A 27,596-nucleotide genomic window follows, 5' to 3' on the forward strand; every position below is an offset into this window, starting at 1 on the left:
TAGTCAGCATGGATTTTTCTCATTCCACAATGTTAAATTGAAAATACCCCCATGCCATTCTGATGCTTCCCATAAGCTCATGTCAATTACTGTAATGCGCTCTACGTAGGGCTGCCCTTGAAGACAGTTCGGAAGCTTCAGCTGGTGCAGAACGCAGCTGCCAGATTATTGACGAGGACCAGTCGGTCTTCGCATATAACACCTGTCCTGGCGCATCTGCACTGGCTTCCTATTTGCTTCCGGGCGAGATTCAAGGTGCTGGTTTTGACCTATAAAGCCTTACACGGCGTGGGACCTCAATACCTTGTGGAACGCCTCTCTCGCTATGAACCTACCCGCTCACTTCGTTCAGAATCTAAGGCCCTCCTCCGGGTACCAACCCATCGGGAAGCCCGGAGGGTGGTTACGAGATCTAGGGCCTTTTCTGTGGTGGCCCCTGAGTTGTGGAATAGCCTCCCCGAAGAGGTACGCCTGGCGCCTACACTTCCATCTTTTCGGCGCCAGGTAAAGACCTTTTTATGCTCCCAGGCATTTTAATCTTCTTAATCTTTTTAATCTTTTAATCTGTATTTTTAATTTTTGTAGTATTTATTTTGTTTTTGCTGTGCTTTTTGTTGTTTGTTTGTATATGTTTTTGTATTTTTATTATGATATATTGTATTTTATCTTGTTTGTTCACCACCCTGAGAGCTATTTTGCTAAGGGCGGTATATAAATTGAAATAATAAATAAATAATAATAAATAAAACACTCATTGTCTAATTACTAGACCCAAATTGAAGGGAAATAACAACCTGTTATATCTGGAGAATTTTTAGAGCTTACATTTCTATATGACTGACAAGCAGTTCTAAACTACAAGCTCTCAAGTGAGCTGAACATAGTTCATGTAAATAGCAAATGATGTGGTAAAACTTCTCTAGCTTGTACAACTTCAGATTGCAAATGAGGCCACACAGTAAATTGTACCTGAATGACCCTCTATTTAAGCCCTATTCAGGCATTAATTCCCAAATATCTGAAGGGGCCAATGGGAACATATGGGGTTATCCCTGCTCCATGCACCAATATCATCCCCCAGCCAACACACGATCATCTCAGTCTAAATGGAGCCTGTCCAGCATATGTAGTATTTCCAATGTTCTTCTGTGTATGAAGGTGGTGTTGGTGTTCAGATTTTAACCATAAGTATTATTCCAAACCTTTCAGTTAATACTGAATTCAAGTAAAATGGGTACATTTCTACCACTTCCTTCTGCGACACCTTACAGTTTTTAACAATTGATATATATAGGAAACATATACTTTGGGGGGACTTTGGGAGATATTCTATCCTAGTTTTTGTAGAAGAAATCTCAAACATTTGTATAACATTCAAGAAAAATACCTCAAAATATGGTAGCATTAGGTCTTACCTATCAGCAATCGTTCCACCTGGAAACAGCCAAGGAAAGGATGGGCCAGTGGGTGTCATTCCACTGTCTTGGCTAAGAAACTAGCTGTATTTCACTCTTCTCTCCTCACTCAACTGTCATCTTTTTTTCTGCATTCCACCTCGCTACACTTGAGGGAGAGAGGAAAACTGTCTCTGTTTGAGCTGGTCATCATAATAAGGATTTTGGAACCTTAAAATTTGGTGCCTAGGTTTCTCTCTCCATTCCCTTTTTCTTTATTAAAATATATTTGTTTTATTTACAATATTTATAAGACACTCCACAACAAAAAGTTCAAGGCAACTAACAACATAAAAATGAATGAGTTAAAAATCAAAATCAATAAAATGAAATGTGTCATGTCCATTATATAGTAAGGTTATGGGAAGGCAACTGTCTTGTTTCCTAATCTTTCTGCAGCATCTAGGATAACAACAACAACAAAATGTTTTATTTATGAATTCAGTGTGTGGTGCTTGACTGAAAGAATGGCACATGAGTTGAAACACTGGGCACCAAAACTTAGGATTCTTCTCCACCCAATCTAAATGGAAATGCTCACTGCTGAGAGCAAAGTAGTCACAATTTCCTTCCTCTACAATGGATTTTTTGGAGAAAGCAAAATTATACCATACAAGATAAAACTTATGATACAACACTTATAGAGTGGGGAGTGGGAACAAAGGCTCACAAACATGGTTTTGTTTTTCTGTGTTAACTAAGTGAACAGCAGATACAGGAATAGCAACTTCTGTTCTAAAGATATCAAAGATTTGCCACTGGCCAAGGCCCATCCGGTGAATTTTTTTTTACACTATTTGTATGTTGGTACAATTTTACGTGAACACAAACATTTTCAAACCAGCACGGGTCTGAATCAGAATATTACTTAAAGTTTATCTCTATCGATAAAAAAATCAAAATCAGCAGCTAGGGAGCTGTTCCAGTTTATGCAAGCAGCTTGTGCCAGCACACTGGAATTTTGGGCTTGTTTTCAAAGAAAATGGTTGACTGCTGCTTCATGCCAAATCACAAACTCTTTTGAAACTTCCCTCCATTTCAAAAGCAGTGTGCCTGCTTTCCTCAGGTGCAGTGGAGGACACTATTTTGTCACTAGCGTTGAAATAAGATTCAACTGCGAGTCTGGCCAGCTCCTGTACATGGAATAGGGGGAGGCACCATCTAGTTCTTTTGCTTGAGGCAACAAAATCTTGGTCCAGCCCTGGACAACCTTTTCTTAAAGATAGAATGCATTGCCTGGAAAAGAGTTTGCCTTGTTCTCTCTACCTCACAATCCCATGTTTAGCACAGTTAATCATTTTTGCACTGAACTCCCTTTCTCTGAAGAGAGTGATTATCTAGTACATTTGAAATTACCTGGTTTTAAGGGTAGAAGACAGAATCTAACTTTGTTATAATGAATAAAAAATGAGGTCAGTCGTTACTACATGTGTTAGAATAAAAGGGACTCTTGAGAATCCAGCATATGAGACCAATTTCTATTTCAGTAGTTCTGACCTAAGTAGGTGTGAGATGTACTGCCCCTTTTGTAACAAGGAGCAGAATAATAAATTTATTCAAAGTGACCCTCTGTTCTTTTATTAATTGCTGTTGATTATATCCAGGGACATCATATGTCTTAATAGAACTGCAACTTCTATCAAGTATAATCCTTCATTTAATAACATTCTGAACTCAATAGGGCCCTGAGTGATTCTACTTTAATACACACACACCACACAGCTGACCCTTTATCATACTATTTTGCAGTTGTTGCAGGAAAAATCTAATGCAACCTGTTGTCACTTTTACTAACAGGTTTTGTTTAATCAAAATTATTGGTTTAAATAAACTGTAAAACCCAAAATGAATAACTGGCTTAACTTCCAGTTCACAGTGAATTTTCCAAATTTAACAGTATGTAAGCTAAAATCCCTGTACAAATCTATCCCCAAAGAGGTGATTTTAAAGAGTAACGTGAGGTACTAATTACTTCCCCTCCCATTGATTTGTGAATTTAATCCAAACATAGGACAATAGGCCTGATCATAGGGGGAATATATAATTGGATAAATGCTATGCGTATTGACAAGTATTCATGATGGATGGTTCTTCAGTTCTGAGTCCATCTTTACAATTATGTATACAGGAAGGCAAAATGGAATAAAAGTTTCCCAATTAAAATTGAGTTTTGCAGGTCTCACAATATATAAAAGCTTTGTTTACTTGACTTGTGGAATGTTTCTATACCGACGAAGGACAGCCTTGAATGCAAATGAAATTCAAGTACTCCCAATTTTTTAAGATTTTTGGATAAGAAGCACAGATACAGTCAGAAATTAACTGTTTGAATGTTTGGACTGAACAACCACATAAATTTTCATTAAGTGGCTGCAGTTTCCTTCAGTTATGAAGCTATATGATGATCAGAAAAGCTCAATAAATTATGAGCAGTTTAAAAGGTTGCTTCTAGATTAGATGCTAAGCCAGTGATTCTCAAACGGTGCGCCGGGGCACACTGGTGCGCCGCAAGAGGTGGCTAGGTGTGCCGTGAATATTATGAAAGTACGTTATTATTAAGTTATTTTTATTCATAGTTTAAAATATATTAATATATTTTTAATTTTGTACAAGAAGTGCACCAGAAATTTTAAAATATATTTTACAGTGCGCCACGAACCAAAAAAGTTTGAGAACCACTGTGCTAAGCAATGGCATAAAGGAATCCCTGCATAGTTGTAACTCTAGTTTTTTTTATATCCTAGATTGGGAAACTCAGAAAGAAGAAGTTAGGACTCAAACAAGCACTAACCAACAAAACAAGTGTCATTCAGTGAAATACAAGAGAAAACACAGTTTTGTATCAACTGACAAAAAAAACCTCACGCATGTGCACCAAACACAATCACAAGCTGCTTTATAGCAGAACACCCTAAAAGCTACAAACTCCTTTGAGTTGCAGGCTGAGTGGCAGCGGCAAAATCAATAGAGCACAATTGGCAGTGTATTTTTAGGTGCTACGTTAACTTATAAAGTGTATGAAATGAGGAATAGGTTCTTTGACTAAACAAGCATATTAAAGGGGACTTAAGATACCCTATCACTTCATGCTGAACCATCAATATGGTCACAGAGTCATTTTATCTCATATTAGCAAAAACAAAATGTTTTGACACAAGAATAAGACATAAAGCAGTGATTTCTTTACCTGTCTGGAACTGGGAGCTTGGGGCAAAGCTTGGCAGCTCTTGAATCTGTAGTGTATTCAGATGGCTTTAGTTCATAACTACATAAAGTAGAACCTGTTTAAAGAAAAAAAAACAAAATGGAAAACATGACCTGGGGAGGAATGATCCATTATATCCATTGGCATTATAAGCATGAACAGCTTTTTGACAGAAAAGCTGGATCTGTAAAATACCAATTTCTCAGAGATAAAGCCTAGTTCTCCTAAAGAAGGAACTGGTGTACTTGCTTACTCCTGCCATAGCTGCCCATCCACCTCTGTGAAGAACAGAATGAGGATCTAACATAACAGATCAAAAGATTATGGAACTTTCAATTCTGCAAGCTGTGCTTAACGCCCCATAGCTAGTGGAAATAAACCAGAATGGCTCTCCTATATAATATCACCCACTGTGAATTAGAACAAGTCATTTAATCCTATAGCGTTAAACTTATATCAGTGGGTGACAGGTTATAACTAAGAGTGACATCAGTACATTAAAGATTCATGCTGAAGAGATCACAGTACATCAGATATTTTATTGGCACTGTACATCTTAAGTGCATTTCATTTTATCACTTTTAGAGCCCCAAGGCCTACTATGCGTATCTGGAGGCAGTTGTTTCTGGGTTGTAAGAAAGCTGCTGGAAAGGCTTCCCTGAGCAACAAGTCCTCTGTGGGGGAAAAAATTGTATGGTATGCTCTTTTTGAATATTTAGAGTGTATTGTCCTGCCAGCTCTCCAACTTCCATATTTCAACTGAAAACTTTCAATGGCTACTACAAACACTTTGAACTCTCCAACCACTTAGAAGTGGATTTTAAACTTCCTACCCTTTGGGAACATGTTCTATATCTATTTATTTATGCAGGAACCACTACATGCCTGACCCTGAAACCCTGCACATAACAAGTGATTCTGACATGTATACTAGGGTGTATTCAGAATTTTTTTTGGGGGGGTGCTCTCAGACTTGCTGGGACATCATTAACAAAGAGCACAACCTAAGAAAACTCACCATTCTTCAAGGAACTGTGCATTTTGGTAGAAGATTGGTTATGGTGGACAAGTTAATTTTTGCCATTACCAATCTTCTCCTGGAAGAATCTTGACAAATTCCCAAGGAGCTCCCTTGTTCCCAGAAATATGATCCTAGCCACTGACCTAGAATGAGTTTACATACGACATAGGACACTTAACCAAATGACAGCTCTTCTTTATCATTCTTCCATGGTGAAGCTTTGTTGAAATGAATGGCATGGTCATATTTGTATTTAAGAGTCATCTGAAAATATTTACTTATTTAAATTTCTGTTCAGATAGTGACCAAATATAAGCCCAATTCTGCTAGTGTGTATTCACAACATAGCTTTACCAAGGAGAAAGCTTTACCACAGGGCAACATTTCTCTCTTTTTACACAGTCCTTGATTCCTTTGACTTTAGCAAAAGAAATTACTGTCACAGTTGTCAACTTAAACTTGCTAGTTAACTTCTGACTCAAAAACTATCTTCACAATAGAGGTAGATACAAAGAGAAAAATTAAGAACAGCCAAAAGTTATACCCAGAATACTAAAAAGTAATCCTTTTTTGATTAGCCAAAGAACCTAAATCCTAGCTACCAATAAACAGAGAATCAGAAAAAAATAGGAGAATATCAACTGGAAAGATGATGGAAAATCATCTTTGCAAGGCTTATGGTCATTTAAGCTATCAAAACGCATTTGTAGTCTGAGCTTCTCAGTATAAAGTAGTTCCATTTCTTTCTCTCCTCGGCAAATCCCTCTGTATATTTCTTATAGGTCTCAGCAGTGCCCAAAAGTGGCTTTTTTGTGATAAGACAGTCACTGATGTAAACGTGATTCATGAAGAAAGGTCCTTGAGCTCCCAGCAGCCAAGCACATTGTTTCATATTTCTTTTTTCCCCGAAGTCTTTTTATATTATCTCTATAAATGTACATGACAACACTGACAGATACAGACAGTTCTAGGCTCTTACAAAGGACACTGCCAAAGATCCCCCCACAACACTGCTGAACTGTGAAATATCAAACCAAAACATCTTATGTATCCATTATGGCTTTTAAAAATTGAATTTCTATTGAAATAACAGCTTTGGGCTACAAGTCATCTGGAAGAAACGCAAGGGTTACAAGAAGCCATTTTCCATAGCACCTTTGACTACTTGTCCTAGGCAGCCATCTCATTCACACTTGCTTATGAATAAATACTGCTGAAATTAGTGGGGTCTACTTCAAAACAAATGTGGATAGCATTGGACTGATAAGAATTGCCTCCAATGACAATTTCTTGGCTATGATGTTAAATTTGATTAACATGCAGTTGCTGTTCTGCTTTGGATACTCAGGTCTAGATGATGTCATACTAAATCTACCACACATTTCAGTCTCTCTCTTCTTAAACCAGAAGCCACAGTAATTTTTTTTCTATATAGAAGCACTAACACTTCTTTAGGCATTAGTATGTTACATCTAAAGGATTTTCAGTTAATTTAACAGAGTAAACCAGAAGTATGGGATATTCGGGCATCCCACTTAAGACCAATACAACTCTCACTGAAAGTTTCCAACTCTTTTGGTTCACAAAGAAACCTTAATGGTGTTTCTGCAGCCAAATGCAGGAGGCAAAGATCCAACTTCTTCAGTTTCAAATCTCAGTTGGTAGACAAACTGCTAAAGGCACCAAGTTTAAATTGGATATTTTTTAGAGTATCAACCACAGCTCAATTTAACATGGCAATGATTTGGATCACGGCATGGAAAATATTTAAAATTATTAAGAAGCAAAATCATTTTTTTATGAGTCAAGATAATCAGGGATGTTTGCATTACAATAGCAAAGGATGGACAGAATCCCTCTCCACAACTGTTAGGGTTTCCTCCTGGTTTGCAGGCAAATGTTTTGTGCAGACCATAGTTTAATTTATTCCTATGTCAAAACACATGAGGTTGGCCGCAGAATCAAAAGACATATTTTCCAATCTGTAAGTGTATTTATTCATAATGCTTTATGCTACTCTATTCCTTTTGAATTTCAAGATGCTCAGCTGATTTCTCACCCATACACGCAGATGCCCTAGCCAGAGTTGTCACAACTGTCACTTCGTAATTGAAAATGGAAATGGACTGCCTTCAAGTCGATCCCAACTTATGGCGACCCTATGAATAGGGTTTTCATGGTAAGCGGTATTCAGAGGGGGGTTTACCATTGCCTTCCTCTGAGGCTGAGAGACAGTGACTGGCCCAAGGTCACCCAGTGAGCTTCATGGCTGTGTGGGGATTCAAACCCTGGTCTCCCAGGTCGTAGTCCAACACTCAAACCACTACCCTACAAAAGTCAAATTACAGCTTGTTTCACACATTTGTTATCAAATGCCAGCAAGAAGGAAACTTACCTAATCCACACTTCCCAAAACAATATGAGAACTCTGAATTTTGCAATGCAGTTCTCCAACCAAAACTAGGGGAAAGGGTGCATAAGCATATTTGTGAAAATAACATAAAATATTACATCAGGAAAAATTGCAAAAATGTATTAGGAGAAATACACACCAAAATGCTGATGAACTTTCATGAGGACGTTAAAAAAAATCACAAACTGATATGGAAACTGTGTGAACTGACGACTGGAAAAAGGAGAAACTGGGGGAAACCAAAACTGACAGATTCATCCATCCCTATTCTCAGTTCAGCTGTGTGTCACACATGTTGCCATTTCAATGCATTCAGAACTCTATACAAAGAGGTCATGAGCATCATGTGGACAAATACTCCTAGAATTCGTCTTTTATTTCTTGAGTCATGTATACAGGCCTCATTTTTCCAAGGCACTTGCAGCATAGCAGTTCTACTAACACCAACGGAAGCAAATGCAGACTCAGCAATTACTAGGATGAAGTCTTTTATTTGGTTCCAAACTTATTTAGTAGTCTAATTTTGGATTCCCATTTTCTTAATAACTTGGGAGAACTTTCATTATACAAACATAGACTGATACTTTTAGAAAGTAGTGGTTAACGAGCAGCATCACTCTTTGGGACACTGATAGGCAGCACAAGGGCATTTCAGCAACTTTCATCTGATCATGAAACACAGTTATAGATCACTAGAGAGGACACTGAGTAAATGGATACCTAAAGAATGATTCTAACAAAGTTTATCTAGGCCCTTTTCACTCATTACTTTTTCCACACAGTAGAAGAGTATCCAAAAATTCTGTCCTTCCTCTTATCACAGAGAGCAAGTAATATGGGCTGTAGGTCTGAAATAAATGTGGGATCTCCCTCACTTGGATTGAAAGGCAGGAGTGAAGTCCTCGTCAGATAAAGATGGTACAATCCAATTTACTAATTACTTTCTCCATATGATAAGTGGGTGGTGGCAGGTAATGTGCACATTTTAAAAGTTTGCAATTGGTAATTATACATATGCACATACACTTGTGCAGTCACTGCCACACTTACAACACATTATTTAAATGTTTAATTACATTTCACTCCTTTTTATTTTTGCTGTGAGCCCTGTACAAAATACTTCAAAGTAAGTGAAAAGTAAAATTTTAAAATACTTTAAAATATCCTAAATAAAATAAGCGCACAAGGAAATAAATATAATACCACATTTTAAAAAATCTGCAACCAAATTTCATCAAATGCTGTTAAACAATTAACTGAAACTAAAAAAAATGATGTTCAAATAGTCCCCCCCCCCATTTTGGAATAGGAGACACTGAATTGGTCCAAAAATAATGCCAAACCATGTTCTGGTGTTATATGAAAAGACAGGCTGAAGCCTTGGGTTCAACTGCTGCCTCCTTCCCTCATGGGATGTGATTTGTGCACACAGTTTGTGGTTCTCTGAAAACCATGGTTTGTTGTTTTCTCTGAAGTGGAAAAAAGTTTGTTCAAATCCTGGTTTGTGGGCAAACTATGCTTTTCTGAGAACCAGAAAGTGCAGACTGCATGATGCATAAGCAGGAAGAATAGGAAAGTGCAGGAGTCCTTTGGCATGTTTAATCAGTTCAGATGTAATACAGGCTGTGCAAGGGGGGGGGAAAGAAGAATGGGAGGAGGAAGAGAATACTCAAGCAAGGACCCTTCACATTGCACCAAAGCATAATGTCTGAACTGACCTACTATTTATTGTACCCATGTATATTAATCAGAAAGCCACTAAATGTTCAATTACAGAACCCAAACTAGAAATTTGCTAATTTCTAGACTGACAAAATGTTTCCAGTTAAATGAATCAGATGACAACGTATTTTAATTATGAAAATTTAACTAAGTCTCCCCTATCAATAATGTCCGTCAGCAATCTTTCAGTGAAGTTACTTTTTCTTATTACTTTATCTACAACCACTAGTTTGTCCCAATGGTCAGCATTTGCATCTATTTTGTAATATGCTTACTTCAAACACAAGCACTCACCCCCACAAGGTCACACAAAATGAAGAGAGATTAGAGTGTATTTTCTGATAAAATTCAATGCCTTGGTTTAGGATTAATGCACTAATGCTAATTTAAAAACCTGAGAGGGTTGGCACAGTACAATAAAACTTTTACTTTAGCGAGAGAGAGAAAGATGGCGACCTAAGCAGTAGCAGCGTGTTCAGGCTACGCAATTTGTTTTAAGTTTGTTGCAAGTTTAACCTTTTAATTGTTTTTAAATTGTTTTAACTTCTTAACTCTTTTTCTTATCATGTGTACAGTAAGTGAAAGTCAGATGAGTGATGTGTTTTTTGTTTCTTCCATTTGTGATTTCAAAGCGTTTTAAGGCTTAATCTACCCAAGCTGATATCAGCTGCATGGGAGATACTGCTACTGTCTGCTACATTCAGCATTTAAAATGTGTTTTGACCGTTTCTGATGGGCTTTCTGCACACAAGTTGCAGATTTCATATGAACTTTTCCATCACAGCCTTTTGCTAATCATTGCCAGTTTTTTTTTTTTGGTTTGTTTTTTTGAGTGGGAAGAAGTCCACTGATATCAAGTTGCTTAGGTGGAAGAGATATTTGGCTTTAGTTGCAGGGACAGCTAGATTCTGTGCAGCACTGAGAGCAGGCTTCCTTTTCTGGTTATCCCAGCCTTTGTGCTGATATCCATAGGCACTGGCTGGCACTCTGATGTGTGATTTGGAGTGGTTGATGTCACAGTGTTAATACCACCTTAAGGCAGAAGAGGGAGAACGTGCTGGCTGAAGGAGAAAGTGCTGGGAGGATCCATTAACGCTGCCTTGTCCAGCCCGCCTACAGGAACTGGCAGACCCCTGACTCTCTTGACAGTGGTCTCTGGGCAAAGGGAGAGAGAGTGGCAGCAGATACAGAAGGTGGGGAAGCGGACCTTTGGATTGCCCCCCCAACTGTTAACAGCAGCTGACACAAACGCTGAGGAGGGAGAACACACTGGGAGGATTTTCCAACCCTGACCACTTTCTCCACCATATCTGTGGGAACTGGCACCTCCCAATTTCCTCTGAAAGTGAGAGAAAGAGTGACAGCAATTATAGCTGGAGGGGAGGCGAGAAAAAGTGCCATGGAGGGAGAAAGCGCCAGGAGGACCTGCTAAAGCCGGTCGCTCTGCCCATTTGACCACGGGAACTGGCAACCCTTTGACTCCTAAATGAGCCAAATGAGCCTGTCACTTAGGGTTCTGTTTTGTAAGAAGAAGGTACTTAGATTTTAGTTTGGCAAATTTTAAATAGATTGTTCTCCATCTTGATTTTGACTTATTTAGCTAATGTAAAGAGGTTAGGGAAAATGCTAAGCCCATAATTTTCATCTATACAATTAGGTACATAGGTTAAAATTGCTAATTGTAAGTGGAATTCATCAGATTTTTAATTCAAATTAAGAAAATGGTTCTTACTAAACAAGATTATAAAAATCTGGCACTTGCAGAGGAGGCACATTTTGAGAGACAGAAGCAGAAACAGAAACGCCAGGCCATAATTCTGCAATTCTTCTCTCCTAAAAGAGAGGATGAAGTAGTGAACAAATCTCTGTAAAATTATGTATTAGACTTGGCTATTGACCCTAGATGTGCCATGTATGGAGATGTAGTACTGGATGGGGCTAGGGATTAGCATCTGAGTTGGCTCTTGCTGAGAGCATCTCATGGTTAGGAGAACAAGAGCCTTCAACCTCTCTAGATGAGCTACTGGTTAAACAGGTAAATGAATTAGCAATGTGTCCTCCCCAACTAGTCCAAAATGGGAACTCTACCATTCAAGAAGTGATTCACCCAAGAAATGAGGTTGAACAATTGACAACTGAATAGATATTTAAAATTGAGAAACAGACAAATGATATGCTCAAGGACTTAGGCTTAATTAAATCATTTCTTGCTGAGTGTAACGGGTTGCTAATTACAATGGTGGAGCTTTGTAGAAGGGGGAATATTGGCTCTATACAAACAGAAAAATATGTCTGGATTGATACAGAATGCCTAAAATGTCAATAGGTCGAGTATAAAAGAGACTGAAGTATGCCCTAACCCCAGTTTGAAGAAAATTAAAAAAGGAAACAACAACGGGGGAAAAGAGTAAAAATATAAAGTATACAAAAAATAAAAATAGAAAGGCAGTTCCAAAGGTGATACATTTGGACAGGAAAATGAATTGAAATTATTCAAATTGGTAGATAAGAAACCTAAGAAAGTAAAGGTTAAAACATCATCTAAGGGGGGAAAGTTGTCTAAAGGGAAAAAGAACAGAATACAGAAGGTTGAAAACAAATTATTATTTGATCAGCCAACTAATACATCAGATGGACTCCCTCTCTCTATTGATAGGAATTGCAGGCTGATGGAAATGCATGATCGATGGCAACATGTGCTTAATAACCAGGGAGTAAACTCTGTAATGGGGGGAAATGACCAGAGTCATGTCCAGAGGAGGCATCTAACTGGATAGTTCCAAAAGATGAACAAAACTGGAAGGTGAGGCTTGTATGCCACAAACTTGTCTTTTCAAATTATCCTAAGCCAAAGGGTGTTGCTAACCCAGTTACAGGGCAAACTCCATCTAATACAAACTCTAGAACTAACAGCCCCTGGAAAAAATTCTGCTCTAGATATTATCCATATTGAATATTTATTCTTCAATTACAAAAATGCCCATGCTGTGGTCTCTTCTCAGAAATGGCAAATGGCCAGGAAGATATACTGCTGAAAGATCGAGGTTCCAGAAATAGGACTATACGTTTCCAGAATATATGAGAATACAGCCTCTTTCATGCCATTAGCAAAGGAGAAAGTAAGAGTTGACCAATATGAAAAGCTATGCACGCATAAAGAGATTAGAGGTGGGGAAGCTCTAATAGATCTGAATGATCTGGAAGTTATCTATATTTCCCATGACTGCCAAGATAAAAAGGATTTAGAGAAATCAGAGGACAGAAAATATAAAGTACTGCAAGAGGAGCAGTTAGAGATGGAGTGTTCTGAAAAAGATATTTTCTCGAAGAAGAGCTTTACAAATACAACTGGCTCTCTACCTGCTCAAGCTCAAAAATGGCAAATATCTTCTAAGGGAAAGGACTTTTATGATAATGAGGAGATAGTGCTCTTAGACTCCTTTTGTGCTCTGTCCCCAGAAGTACAAAATGAAATAGTGAGGAGACTTGACTCCTTAAAAGATCACCTGACAAACAGGCAGGCAGAGTGAGGTGGACTTATAAAGTGGGTACACAACAGGCCGTGGCAGATTGTGGCCTAGCTCAAGAGGAAAACAGGCTGAAGGGAGGGGTGGGAGATGCACAGGAGTTCCCTGGTGTGGAAAGGGGTACTAGGAACTGTGTGGTTACAGCACGAGGTAAACCCTTTAGCAAACAAAATTGAGCCAAGATGCACTGGGAATGACATAGTCCCTACAGTATTAAATGCAAACTCTGTGACTCCAAAGCCTTCTACATGGCTTGGTATGAGATATCTGGAAGACATGGAACTGGGATCCCCAGAGAAGCCAGCTGACAATGACCTCTGCTTAGTTAATCCTATGTACCCTGTGATCTCAAACTTTAGCAGGATGAGCCCACAAACTGATGAAACTGAATATCTGGAGGAGGAATTAGAAAAAGGTGGGAAGCAGAACAAAATCTTGGATTACATAAATTGACACCATAAACAGCAGGCCTTGTGTTTGCCAGACGCACTAAAAGCTGTATCAGCAGTAGGATTTTTAAAGTAAAATACTGCAATCTACAACCATGCTGATAGGTCTGTAGGCATTATATTCTGGAATATAGCTGGGTGGAAAGCTAGTGCTTACGACAAAGATGTTATTAAATACTTATCTAAATATCCAGTGATAGCGCTGCAAGAAACATGGCTCATGGCAAAGGACGAGTTAGTGTTACCAGAATTCACAACATGGGTCAACTCAGCACAGAGAATAAATGATAGGGGTAAAGCTACAGGTGGATTAGCCATTTTGGTGAAGGAAGAGCTGGGATGGGGAGGAGAATTTGCTGACACAGGAGCCTTGACTAGTAATTCATTGGTGGTAAAGTTTATGGTTCAGGGTATGATGCTAATCCTGGTAAGTGTTTATATACCCAGGGCTGTGGAGTCGGAGTCGTGGAGTCAGGAGCAATTTTGGGTGGAGTCGGAGTCGGTAGAAATGTACCGACTCCGACTTCCAAATAAATTTTGATTGACAAGAAGCAATTTTGGGTGGAGTCGGAGTTGGACAGTAGAAAAATAGAGGAGTCGGAGTCAGAGTTGAAGGTTTGATGTACCGACTCCACAGCCCTGTATATACACTCAACTTCCTCTCAGTATTACTTGCCTGATGTATGGCTGCACTTAGAACAACTATTGGAGGAGCTAGGCACAAGATTTCCAAATGCCCTGCTTATATTACTGGGTGATTTTAATGCCAGAATAGGACCATCTTTGATAAAGGCCGCTGAGTAGTGTGGAATTTTGGAAGATGATTAGATTTGAGTTACTGGAAATCCAGGGATAAGGCTAGTGCCAATCTATTTTGGTTAATAAATATGTTTGGATTCCAGACAGTAGGTAGTAATTATCCCAACACTCCATATACTTTTACTTATTTCTCTGCACTTGCAGGAAGTGTGCTTGATTATATCTGCATCTCCAGAGGAAAAGTTCATTTATTCTCTGGTGTAACAGTTAATTCCAGGGAAGACAGTGATCATCAACCCATAATAGTGAAGATAGCTGTGGAATCTGGTATTAGGACAGTGACCTATTCAGATCAATGGTCATCACAGAAACTGGGAGTCCAGGGGGAAAGGAGATTAAAATGGCAAAAGGTAGATGTGATCAAACTTAAAGACTTCTAGAACTCAATTATGGGCAGATCACTAGGCAACATAATTTTAACCCCCGATTCCAGTATTAATTTGGTACTGGAAGCATACCAAGACATATGTAATACCTTGAGACCCTTTTTCAAAACTAACACAAGTTTAAATGAATTAAAGCCAGTGAAGCCCCTTTGGTTTGATAAAGACTGCAGAGTACTGAGAAGAAAACTAAGAAGACAGACACAAAGAGTGCACGCCTCATCTGATCTTGAGGCACAGAATATTATCTGCAACTTAAAAGTGATTATAAAACATTAATCTCAGTCAACAAATCACAGTTTCGGAAATTTTTCTGGGCTGATCTGTAACTGGCAGCAACAGGTTGAAATTCTGCCTATTTTTGGCATTTAGTTTCTGGCAGACTCAGAGAAGTAAAATTTACATTTGCTATTCCTATACCATACTAAATTCATTTCCTGCCTCTTGAATTGTTTAAGAGTGATGCTGACTGGTGGGCCTCACTATTGGACAATCTATTTACCCATATGATAGCCAGTGTGGTGCAGTGGTTAAGGTGCTGGACTACGTCCTGGGAGACCAGGGTTCGAAACCCCACATAGCCATGAAGCTCACTGGGTGACCTTGGGCCAGTCACTGCCTCTCTGCCTCAGAGGGAGGTAATGGTAAACCCCCTCTGAATACCACTTACCATGAAAATCTTATTCATAGGGTTGCCATAAGTCAGAATTGACTTGAAGGCAGTCCATTTCCTTTCATTTACCCATATAAATATTACAGGTTGCATCCCCAAAGGCTGGAATCTTAGTATAGTAGTTCCAATATTTAAGAAAGGTAATCGGCAGGAACCTAGAAATCACAGACCAATTAGTCTGATTAATATCCCAGCCAAAATGTATGCAAAATACCTCTTGCAAAAGCTAGAGGACTGGGTAGATGAAAATTCTACTCTAGCTGAAGAACAGGCTAGTTTTAACAAAGGACGATCTACCATTGATAATAACTGCTACACATTACTTCATCTGATAACTGAGTATTCCACAAAGGGTGGACAGCTTTTTGCAGCTTTCATTGACTTAAGTGCACCTTTTGATTCTATAAATAGACGGCGTCTTTGGGAAAAGCTGTCAAACACAGATAAAGACCTGAGACTCTTATTTCTAATGAAAGTACTTTACTCAGAAACCTATCTGAAAGTTAGAACAGGTTCAAGTTTTGCCCTCACAGACATAATCCCTATAAAGATGTATGCCAAGGCTGCATTTCAGCACCATTTCTTTTTAATTTTTATATTAACGATATAGTTGCTTTTCTTCATAATCAGAAATATCATATGCCTAAAATCTTAGAGCAGTAAATATACTGCTGTATGCAAGTGATACGGTCCTATTCTAAACATCCCAAGTGGGCTTGAGAAGACTTCTAAGACAGTTTAGCTCTTACTGTGCAGAAAACGACTTAGTTATTAATAACAATAAATCTAAAGTAGTAGTTTTGGGTAGAAAGACAAAATCGCACAGATGGTTTATTAACTCCAAAGACATAGCGCAAATAAAATCGTATTGTTATCTTGGCATTATCTTCTTAGCCTCAGGATCTTGGGCTTTACAAAAAAGAAAAAGAAATGAAACCAGCTGCCTTTTCACAATCTTTAAGCAGACTGCTAAATTACAGATATCCAGGCTCACTACGCCCAGTTTCAAACATCTTTAAAGCAAAGATGGTAACAATGCTTGTTTTGGCACTGAAATCTGGGGCCTTGCAAATCTTTCTAAAATTGAAAAATTCAAAGCCGCTTTCTGTGTACAATCTTAGGGGTTTCAAAATCCACCCCAGCTTGCTTAACTAGAACTGAATTGGGCATGGAAAAGATCTCCGGGTGAGTATATGCCAGGATGGTAAATTACTGGTGCAGAATAATAATAATAATAATAAATAATAAATAATAAATTTAATTTATGTGTCGCCTATCTGGCCGATGGCCACTCTAGGCGACGTACAAGTAGGCAATTAAAATACAATACAAAAATACAATAATACAATATAAACAATGCAGCAGCAAAAACAATACTAATACAGGGTACGAGGCATTCCAATCATAGTGATTAACCCTCCCCGGAGATCCCGAAGGCCTGTTGAAAGAGCCAGGTCTTTAAGGCTTTACGGAAGACATTTAGGGAAGAGGCGTGCCGTAGATCTTGTGGGAGGGAGTTCCAAAAGGTGGGGGCCACCACTGAAAATGCCCTCTCTGAGAATGCCCTCTCTGAGAATAAGTAACCTGATGGAAGAAAGGCTCCCTAAGATCTGCCTGGAGGAACAGAGGGCACTCACTCAAGGAAACTTTTGGTTGCAGAAACTTTTTAAACTATTTCCACATTTTTGATTCTCCATTCAGATACTGAATCCACGGATGAACGTTACCAGTAATATCTTTAAACAAAGAGTGTCTGATGTAGGAGCACAAACTGCCCTCACATCCTCAGAAACAGCAAAATGGCTGGCCAGTGTAAAACATGAGCACCAATATGAAACATTCCTGTCATTCCCCATCACAATGGGATTTCATAAAGCTTTTACAGGTCTACATTTTGAACAAATGGATACAATGATGAAATGGGGGAGATTTTATGGTATACCAGCACAAGATAGGTTGTGTGTGTGGAGACCCAGTTCTGGAGGACTTGGCTCGTTACATACTCAAATGTCGGTTATGTACTGACACAAGAGAAAGTTACTTAGAGCCATTCCTAAAGAAAATGAAATATTGTGGTGTGAAAGAAAAACTCGCCTTTTTGTTACAGACAACAAATCAGTATGTAATCAGAAGGGTTGCTGCATTTGCGGTGAAGGCAGCTAGATGCAGAGAAAAGTTCCTGGATTTCATCTCTGTAAGGTGTCACAGAGATTTGGAGATATGAGTGCATAAGATGCCCCCTGACATATTAAATGTTAAGTATCATTTCATACGCTGTTATAGCAATGTTTAACTGTTTTACAAGTAAAGCTCTATTTATTTTAAGACTAGTTATATATTTTACTTAACAATTTTATTAATTTTAATTGTGATTATTGACATTGTATGAAAGTCATTTAATGTCTTAATGTTTTGTATTTACACGTTTTGTATTGTTCTGCAATGGTCTTTGGACTAAGCAATAAACATATTGTATTGACAATAAAACTTCAGAGGGGGGAAGCTTTAAAAATAGGAAGAGAAAAAGGAAGATTTATACTATCACACATTTTACCAAATATTCTTACTGTAAAGAATATATGGTTGTATCCAGCAGTGGTTTTGCACTGGAAGAACATGCTTACAGAAATCAGGACACTCAATTTTCATCCATTTCACTCCCCCCACACTCAGAAAAGCTGTTCCTCACAATTGGGGAACCCTCTGGAACAGTATAGTAAAGCCCCACTTTTCGGCGTTCTGCTTTTCGGCGTTCCACTAATACGGGCGCTAAAATTAGAGTATGGCCCCAATCATATGGCACTTGTTCAGCTTTTATGGAGTTTTTTGGGCGTCGGGCACCATTTTATTGATGGACTTTCGTTTTTCAGCAGGTTTTGCTTTTAGGCGGGGGTCTGGAACAAAACCTGCCATATGAGTGGGGCCCTACTATATAGGATATGGCACAGAGTCTGTAAAAAGTTTGGGGTTGGAGAAAACTGGACATCCTGCCTTGTACAAATGCAAGTGCTTTCTGGTAGTGTAAAGCTATCACTGGATATCACTGGATTTAGCATGCTAAATTAAAGAAATTGCATACATCTTTCATAATTACATGAAGAAGCTGAACAGCCTCCATTATTAACAGTCAATTTTACACGTAGCTACCATTTAAGAACAATAAGAACACTAGAATAAGCAGAAGAGCCTGCTGGATCAGGCCAGTAGCTTATCTACTGCAGCATCCTGTTCTCACAGCGGCCAACCAGATGCCCATGCGAAGCCACAATCAGACCTGAGAGTATTAGCACTCTCCCCTCCTGTGGTTTCCAGCAACTGGTAAAGGCATACTACTTCCAACAGGCGGAACATAACCATCAGAGTCAATAGCCACTGATAGCCTTATCCTTCACAGATTTGTTTAACCCTCTTTAAAGCCATTGGAGCTGGTGGCCATCACTTCCTCTTGTGGGAGCAAATCCCAGAGTTTAACTGTATGCTGCTGTGTGAAGTAGTACTTTCTTTTGTCTGTCCTGAATCTTCCAACATTCAGCTTCACTGGATGTCTATGAGTTCCAGTGTTACGAGAGAGGGAGAAAAACTTTTCTCTACCCACTTTCACCACACCATAATTTTATACAATTCTATCGTCATGTCACTTCTTATTCTCCTTTTCTTTAGGCTCAAAAGCTCCAAATGCTTCAACCTTTCCTCACAGGGTGTCGCTCCATCCCCCTGATAATTTTGGTTTTCTGAACCTTTTCCAGCTCTACAATATCCTTTTTGAGATGAGACGGCCAGAACTGAACACAATATTCCAAATGCAGCCTCACCATAGATTTGTATAATAGCACTGTGATATTGGCAGATTTATTTTCAATACCTTTCCTAATTACCCCTAGCATGGAATCTGCCTTTTTTCACTGCTGCTGCACACTGGGTCAACATCTTCATCAAGCTATCCACTATGACCCAAAGCTCTCATTCCAGGGGGGGGGGCAGGAAATTGCAATGATCCATCATTCCATTTGGCTCACTAGGAAACCAATCAGTCTGGGAGACGGATGAGACAAGTTTGTACATGGGACTGGGATGGAGAGACAGAACAGGAATCTCATAAGTATACTGCCCATCCTGCTGCCCAACAATCTCCCTGACTGACCTGGCAGAGACAGCTTTTGGTATAGTTTTGGTGCAGCCCAGGCCAGCAATCATGCTGGCTCTGTCTTGTCAGGTCTAGCTCAAGAATGTCTCCAGGCAAAGGGAGCATAGGTGTCTGGGCCCAGTTGTCATGGCTTCCATTACATCTATGGGGCTATCACAACAGATTATGGACCCAACACATGGTGTAGGTCGCACTCTTGATTTTTTTTTTTTTGCTACAGAATGTAATGTAAGCAAACAGACAATTAGAGAGGTTAGTGTCACCCATCATGATGAGGTTTGAATTTGTGAGATTTGAATTGATTATGGCTAACCCTCCCTGGAAGGGCGCAGGACCTATTAAGATAGTCTGCCCCTGGAGACTTATGGAATACGAGGGATTCCTGAATACTCTGGGGGAATTTTCCAGATGGCATAGCTGGTATTCATGTCAAGGCCCTGGTCTTCCTGTGGAATTGTGAGATGAGTAGGGTCACTGAATTAATCACTCCTGAGTACCTTCTCTGGTCAAACACAGCCCACCTAGCTCCTTGATTTTCTGGGGAACTGCAGGCAATGAAGCGGGCTAGTGGACGGTTGACGTACGTGTGGTGCAAATCTTACAGTGAATATGACCAAACATAGGTAAGGCAGCATAACTGCATCTACAGTGTGGTGGAGGCTGCAAAGAAGGCTTGCTTTTCCACTACCATTGTGTCCTCAGTAAGCCACCCAGCAGAGCTTTCTCAAGTAGTGAGCTAATGAAGGCTATCTTGGGCATAGGAATAGCTAACCACTCAGTAGCCTGGAGTGATAGATTTGCAAAGCGTTCTTAGGGCGACCAACTAGAAATTAGAAACATCATGTTTGACCCATATTATGTAATTCTGCCCTCACAAGAATAGGAAAATTATGGACAGCATCAATTTCAAAGTGTTCCTACAATAGTCAGACAAAGGGGCACAGAATGAAAATAAAGTTAATGATCCCGTTTGGAAAAAAAATCCCACAGAACCGACATAAGAAACAATATTTACTGCACAAATTGTGAAAAAATTGTGCACCTTTAAATAGCAGATACAACTGAATTAACATTTTCTTCTGTCGACTGATTCCAACCAATCATTCTAAGACACCTCTGTCCTTTGCACATCTATTGTTAATGCAATAAAGGGACTGACACCCCATTAAGGATATTTTGCTCAATTAATCTTGTGTATTTTAATGAAATCCATATATATTTGCATATGAATAAAAATAGTTCTGAAGAAAAATATCTTTTGAAAAAGATTTATAAAACAATTATACTGCTAAATATAGGGGGGGAACTACAAGCAGTACATAAACACAATAAAAATACAGTAATTTTAAATAAAGGTTCCTGAAAATGAGATAAAAAACACACAACTGTATATCACAAATAAAACCAAGCAGTGTACAAAAGAAAAACAAAAAAAATTAGGAGGAGCCATCTTAGAAATTAGAAAACTTCTAAGACAGTACACATCACAATTTGTATTATTAATATTTTTTTTTAAAAAAAATCTGTTCTCTGGTTGATGAACTAAACATCACAGCCCTATACAATACTGAGCAGAAATAGAAACAGAGTTGCTCTTTGCCTTACCATTAATATCTGCAAATTTCTGAACATCAGCCAGCGTTTTCAGCTCATTCTGTGGGCATGCTGATACGCAGAGAGCAATGGACTTGATCTTCCGTTGTACCAGATCTACATTGCATGGCTCCAAAAAGAACACATACCTTTAAGAAAACACACACCCCAAAATTCAGAATAGATAAAAGAGAAATGAAAATAGGATTTCTGTTAAGAAATATTCTACTGGTAAAGAAACTCCCAAATCTGAACAAATGTCATGATTTTGTTTCTTTTAAAACTTGTGACCTTTTCCTTTAAAAAAACACTCTTTCGCTTAACACATAATTTATTAGCAGTGTTTTTTAAAACTGAACTAATATTTTAGTAGGATTAAGTAGAGCCCCTCTACAATGATGGATGCATGCTCGACTATCACACAAGTTCTCGACAATCAACATTTAGCCCTAAACTAATACCAGAAACCAAAGAGATAAAATATAAAAACAAAAAAGGACTGCCTACAATAAGGCACAGCCAGCAACTTACATCACATCTGCTCAAGTACACCATTATCCCTCTTTCTTAATTTCTCCTTGAGCTCTCAGGTTTTTTTCCTGGTTACATTTGGCTAGGAACATCATAACTAAAAAGTGTATTTTAGGGTATACCATCAGGCTTCAGCAACAAAGCTTGGTATCCATACATACCTAAATCTGATCACAGTATTTCCTAAATACCTTTCATTTTACTGAGAATGGATTCAGCAAGTGCTGAGTTTAGGGAATGGTTCCCTAATACTGTAGACTCATAGAAGCAAGGCTTGTAATGTGATATATCTGATACAGAAAAGAAGCAACTTATTTCAACAATTGCTCACAGTTACAGATTGCTCTCTAGCACACTAAAGTGGTATCGTTCTATATAACTTCAGGATTTCCATTGTAATATGTGCATTACAGTCACAACTTATATGCTGAGTTTTTACTCCACAATGACATCTGCAGGATGATCACTATCATCCCACCTCACCCACATATTAAGATACCAAGGAAAAGTAGCTTAGTAAAATTATATTGGTAGCTTGAAAGCAAAACAGAGATCTCAGTGTGTTTGAAGGATAAACATTACTGAAAATAGCTTATTTTAACTAGATTTTCCACATGACTGCTCTGTAATTCAGTGGACAGCTTCAGCACGTTTTTTAGAAAGATAAATTCAGGTTATCAGATTTTGTTCACAATAACTTAAAATATATTATCCAATGTTGTGATTTCCCTTGTTTAACAACTTTTGGGAAACCAGCAGTATGTCCCAACATCTAATTTCAAATGGAATGCATTGGATCTATAAAATGTTACATGTAATTTCTGCTACAAAATAAATGTGCATAGATATGAGCTCGCACCCAAAGGCAGCAAATTGTGTCACCTCAGCAAAGATGATGCAGATTAACACTCTCTCAAAAGGTCAAAGAACCCAGAAAGCATAAGGTGGAAGGTGAGGTTGTCAATCTTTTACAGCTCCATACTCTACATCAGCCTTTCCCAACTGGTGTGCCTCCAGATGTTGTTGGACCACAACTCCCATCAGCCACAGTCATTGGCAATGCTGGCTGAGGCTGATGGGAGTTGTGGTCCAACAACATCTGGAGGCATACTGGTTGGGAAAGGCTGCTCTACATAGATCCTCAACCATGATGAGGTGTGAATTTCATCGCTGTTGGAATGACAGGGGGAGCACGGGGGGGGGACCCATCCATGCACATTAAGGTGCTAGGGGATTAAAGCAACTACACAAAATCCTGCTTAGTGTAATTAGTTATGCCTATGGATCCTCCATGGCACAGAGTGGTAAGCGGCGGTAATGCAGCCGAAGCTCTGCTCACGGCCGGAGTTCGATTCCAACGAAAGGAGGAAGTCGAATCTCCGGAAAAAGGGGTTGAGGTCCACTCAGTCTTCCATCCATCCGTGGTTGGTAAAATGAGTACCCGGCATATGCTGGAGATAAAGAAAGGCCGGGGAAGGAACTGGCAATCCCACCCCATATATACGGTCTGCCTAGTAAACATCGCAAGACATCACCCTAAGAGTTGGAAACGACTCACACTACAAGTGCGGGGACACCTTTACCTTTTTATGGATGCTTAGCCTAGAATCTGTTCTGGCCATTTTGTATGAGAAAGGAGGGTAGAGGATAAAAAACAATATTTTGTCTATTTTCATAATATACCACCTCCTTAATATCACCACGAACGATATCAGGGGTCAATAGTACCACACTGTCAGAAGGCAGAGCTGGGGTCCCAATCCCGGGGAGCTGGATCCCGGAGAGTTGGGAGAAGAGTATTCGGATGGATGGCAGAGGGAAGGGGGAGGAACTTCCCCCCTTTGGAGCGAAGACGAAACAGAGGAACTGCCAGTGATAAGGTCGCTTAGCAACGGGGAGCCTGAGCCCTCCCTGGACATTCTCACGCCTCCCCCTCTTTCAGGCTCAGAGCAAGAGGGGGAAGAGGGAGGGCTGCTCACAGCCGAAAAGCGGGGAGGCAGTTTACCATCAGCCCCTCCCCTATCCCCCATCCTGGAATCGGAAACTTCAGAAGAGGAGGGGGTGATGCTTCCCCCCTCACCGCGCACACGCAGACAGCTGAAAAGACAGGAGAGAAGGGGGGAAGGCGGGCAGTACCTGAGGGGCAGTTAAGGAGGAGCGAAAGATTGCGCGCCCGTTTGGCCCCTTCTTAAAGAACAGGCGGGAAGAAGTCCCTTGCTCTGTCAACTTTCTCCCAATGCCGCAGGACCTGTATCCCTGTATTGCTTCATGAGAAAACGCAGTCTTTATTTGGACATTACCCTAATAAAACACGAATTAACTACAACCGCTGGTCTGGTTCCCGAGTCACATCCTGGGCCTGACAGCTTGACAGAGCCACCTAAATCACCCTCAACGCTCTCTTCACTTGACTGGGACAAGATGTCAAAGGGAGCAGCGGGGGGGACAAACCCCACTTCTGAGACGGAAGAAGTGAAACTCTTGAGGACTAAGGTAGCTGATTTGCAGACGGATGTTCAAGCCCTGCTAGCAGCAGTCAAGGCGCTGAAGACGGATAATCAAACCTTGAAGGCCACGATAGACCAGATGCGAACAGCCCAGCTGCCGTAGTAAAGGTTCCCATTGGATTGCCCCCAAAATACGCGGGACAAAGTGATCAGTTGGCAACTTTCGTGGCTCAATGTGAGTTATATCTGGATGTCAGGCACACGGAATTTCCAGACGATGGGGCTAAAGTGGCCTTCGTGATTAGCCTCCTGGAGGGAGAAACTGCAAAATGGGTGACTCCGTATCTCGTGAGAAAGGATACTGTCTTAAGAAGGTACAGAGGATTTATACAGGAGATGACCAAGATGTTCCAAGACCCGCAAAGAGCTGAAACAGTAGCGCGGCAACTAGGCGCTCTGAAGCAAGCTAAAGGGACTGTTTCCGAGTACACTAACGCTTTTAAAATTCTGTCCCAGGAAACTGGTTACAATGACGCCACCCTGATGTTTATGTACCAGAGTGGATTAAATGCTGAAATCCTGGATGAGTTGGCCAGGACCTCCCCCCCCCGCTGACCTACCAGGGCTCATCCAGCTATGCCTACAGATAGATCACCGGATGGAAGGAAGGTGCCTGGAAAGGAAGCAGGAGGTCCCGAGATACTCAGCCTCGGCATCCCGCAGCAAGACCCTTCCCTCTGCAGGGATGGCAGGTAATGCAACTGAGGGACAGGGAGAGGCTAGGCCAAGACTGTCGGAAGAAGAAAAGGAAAGACGCCGTCGGGAACGTTTATGCTTTTATTGTTCAAAGCCGGGCCACGTGGCCAGAGACTGTGGACTGAAAGGGGGGAAAGCTGAGCCGTCGGGAAACTAGAACACCCAGTCCACGTGCAGGCCGGTGGACTGGGGGCAGCGTTGTATAAAGGCCCCCCAACGATCCAACCTCCCTCAAAGGGGTGTTGGTCTTGCCTATTTGGATTACAACTTCCAGAGGAGTGGTGTTTAATTCCACTGCCTTAATTGACAGTGGAGCCTCCACAAATTTTATTGATGCAAAGTTAGTCAAGCGTCATGGAATTTCCTGGTGGAAACTGGACGCTCCCCTAGCTGTGGAGACTATCGATGGGAGACCCCTGAAGTCAGGAGGGGTGACACAAGCCACGGAGGAAGTGAAACTTCAAATCCCTGGGCACGAAGAGTTCATTTCGCTATACGTGTCAGATCTCTCGAACTTTGAGGTGATTCTGGGAATGCCCTGGCTAGCAAAGCATGAACCCAAAATAAGTTGGAAGGAGGCGGTGGTGTGGTTCACCTCACAGTATTGCCAGGAGAACTGTCAACCTGAAGGAATCAAGAACACCTTAGCGGGGGCAGTGCAAGAGATCGAGCAAGTGACCCTGCCGCCAAAGTATGAAGAATTCAAAGATGTATTTGATGAAAAAGAGGCAGAGACTTTACCCCCCCCACCGCCCTTACGACTGTGCGATTGATGTAGTGCCAGGAGCCAGCATCCCATCAGGGAGAATCTACTCTCTCACAGAGAATGAGAGGGAGGCCCTGAAGGAATTCCTGGATAAAAACCTGAGGCGAGGATTCATACGCCCCTCACAATCCCCTGCTGGAGCGCCACTATTGTTTGTGAAAAAGAAGGGGGGGAACTCAGACCCTGTAACAACTATCGCGCATTGAACCAGATCACCATCCCCAACAGCTACCCGCTGCCCCTGATCTCAGAGTTGCTGGACCGACTGCGCTCTGCAAAAATCTTCACGAAGTTGGATTTGAGAGGAGCGTACAATCTGATCAGAATGAAGGAGGGAGATGAATGGAAAACAGGATTCTTGACCGCTTACGGACAGTATGAATACCTGGTCATGCCGTTCGGGCTTTGTGGAAGTCCAGGAATTTTTCAAAAATTCATGAACGACGTGTTTAGAGACTTGTTGGACACGTATGTAATCTGTTACTTAGATGATATCCTGGTGTTCTCAAAGAACCAGGAAGACCATGACCAGCATGTGAAGACGGTGTTGAAGAGACTGAGAGAAAATCACCTGTATACTAAATTAGAGAAATGTGGATTTGACCTCAAGTCTCTAGACTTCCTTGGATATCGAATCTCAGCGGAAGGCGTGGAGATGGACCCAGGGAAAGTAAGCTGCATATTGGACTGGGGCCAACCTGTCACCAAAAAGGATGTACAACGGTTTTTGGGGTTTGCCAATTATTACAGAAAGTTCATTCCAGGGTTTTCCAAATTAACAGCTCCTCTGACTGACTGTTTAAGGGGGAAGAAGAAGTTTCAATGGACAGAGAACGCCACCGAGGCCTTTGAGGAGCTGAAGAGAAGGTTTGCTACTGAGCCCATTCTGCGCTTTGCTGATCCGAACCGCCCTTTCGTAGTGGAAGCAGATGCTTCAGATTTTGCCATCGGGGGGGTCCTGCTACAATTAGACCAAGAAGGGAAGGAGCTGCACCCCTGTGCGTACTTCTCTCGGAAGTTAAAGCCTGCAGAGAAGAACTACACAGTTTGGGAGAAGGAGCTGCTGGCCATCAAGGACTCTTTTGAAAACTGGAGACAATACCTAGAGGGGGCCTCTCATCGAATTGAAGTGCGCTCCAACCACAAGAATCTTGAAAGCCTCCAAACAGCCAGAAAGCTGAACCAGAGACAGATAAGATGGTCCCAGTTCTTCACTAGGTTTAACTTCCAGATTACTTACCATGCCCAAGCCAAAAACCAGAGAGCGGATGCCTTATCCAGACAGCCACAATACAAAGAAAGTGAATCCGAGGACCTGCCTCAGTACGTAATCCCGCCAGAGAAATTAACGTTGGGAGTATACCAGCCTTCATGGGAAGAGGAACTCAAAAAGGCACAACAAGAAGATGCAGACATGCTAAAATATCAGCAGGAGACGGGACAAGGTCAAGACTCAGAAGTAACCTTTCACTGGAGAAATGGACTGTTATGGTTCAAAACCGCCAGATACGTGCCAGAAGGGGAATTAAGGCTCAGAATCCTACGCCAGTGTCATGATTCCATCATAGCGGGACACTTTGGGATTTACAAGACCATTCAGAACGTGGCCAAGGACTTCTGGTGGCCTAAAATGCGTCGGGATATTGAGTTATGTAAAGTCCTGCTCTGTCTGTCTGCGGACAAAAACACAAAC

General features: G+C 40.6%; 1 protein-coding gene across 3 annotated transcripts in view; it reads right to left on the reverse strand.

The window, feature by feature from the left end:
• SLC44A1 (solute carrier family 44 member 1) overlaps window positions 1-27,596 on the reverse strand; it is a 130,181-nt gene that overhangs the window by 43,365 nt on the left and 59,220 nt on the right. For all 3 annotated transcript variants that reach the window (XM_061633159.1, XM_061633143.1, XM_061633151.1), the window contains 2 exons: window positions 21,416-21,552; window positions 4,642-4,735 (listed from right to left, as the gene is read on the reverse strand). In XM_061633159.1, the coding sequence (XP_061489143.1) occupies window positions 4,642-4,735; window positions 21,416-21,552 (231 nt within the window). The remainder of the gene's footprint in view (window positions 1-4,641; window positions 4,736-21,415; window positions 21,553-27,596) is intronic.

The sequence above is a fragment of the Rhineura floridana genome, chromosome 1, assembly GCF_030035675.1.
Source record: "Rhineura floridana isolate rRhiFlo1 chromosome 1, rRhiFlo1.hap2, whole genome shotgun sequence".
In the NCBI taxonomy this organism is placed as follows: Eukaryota; Metazoa; Chordata; class Lepidosauria; order Squamata; family Rhineuridae; genus Rhineura; species Rhineura floridana.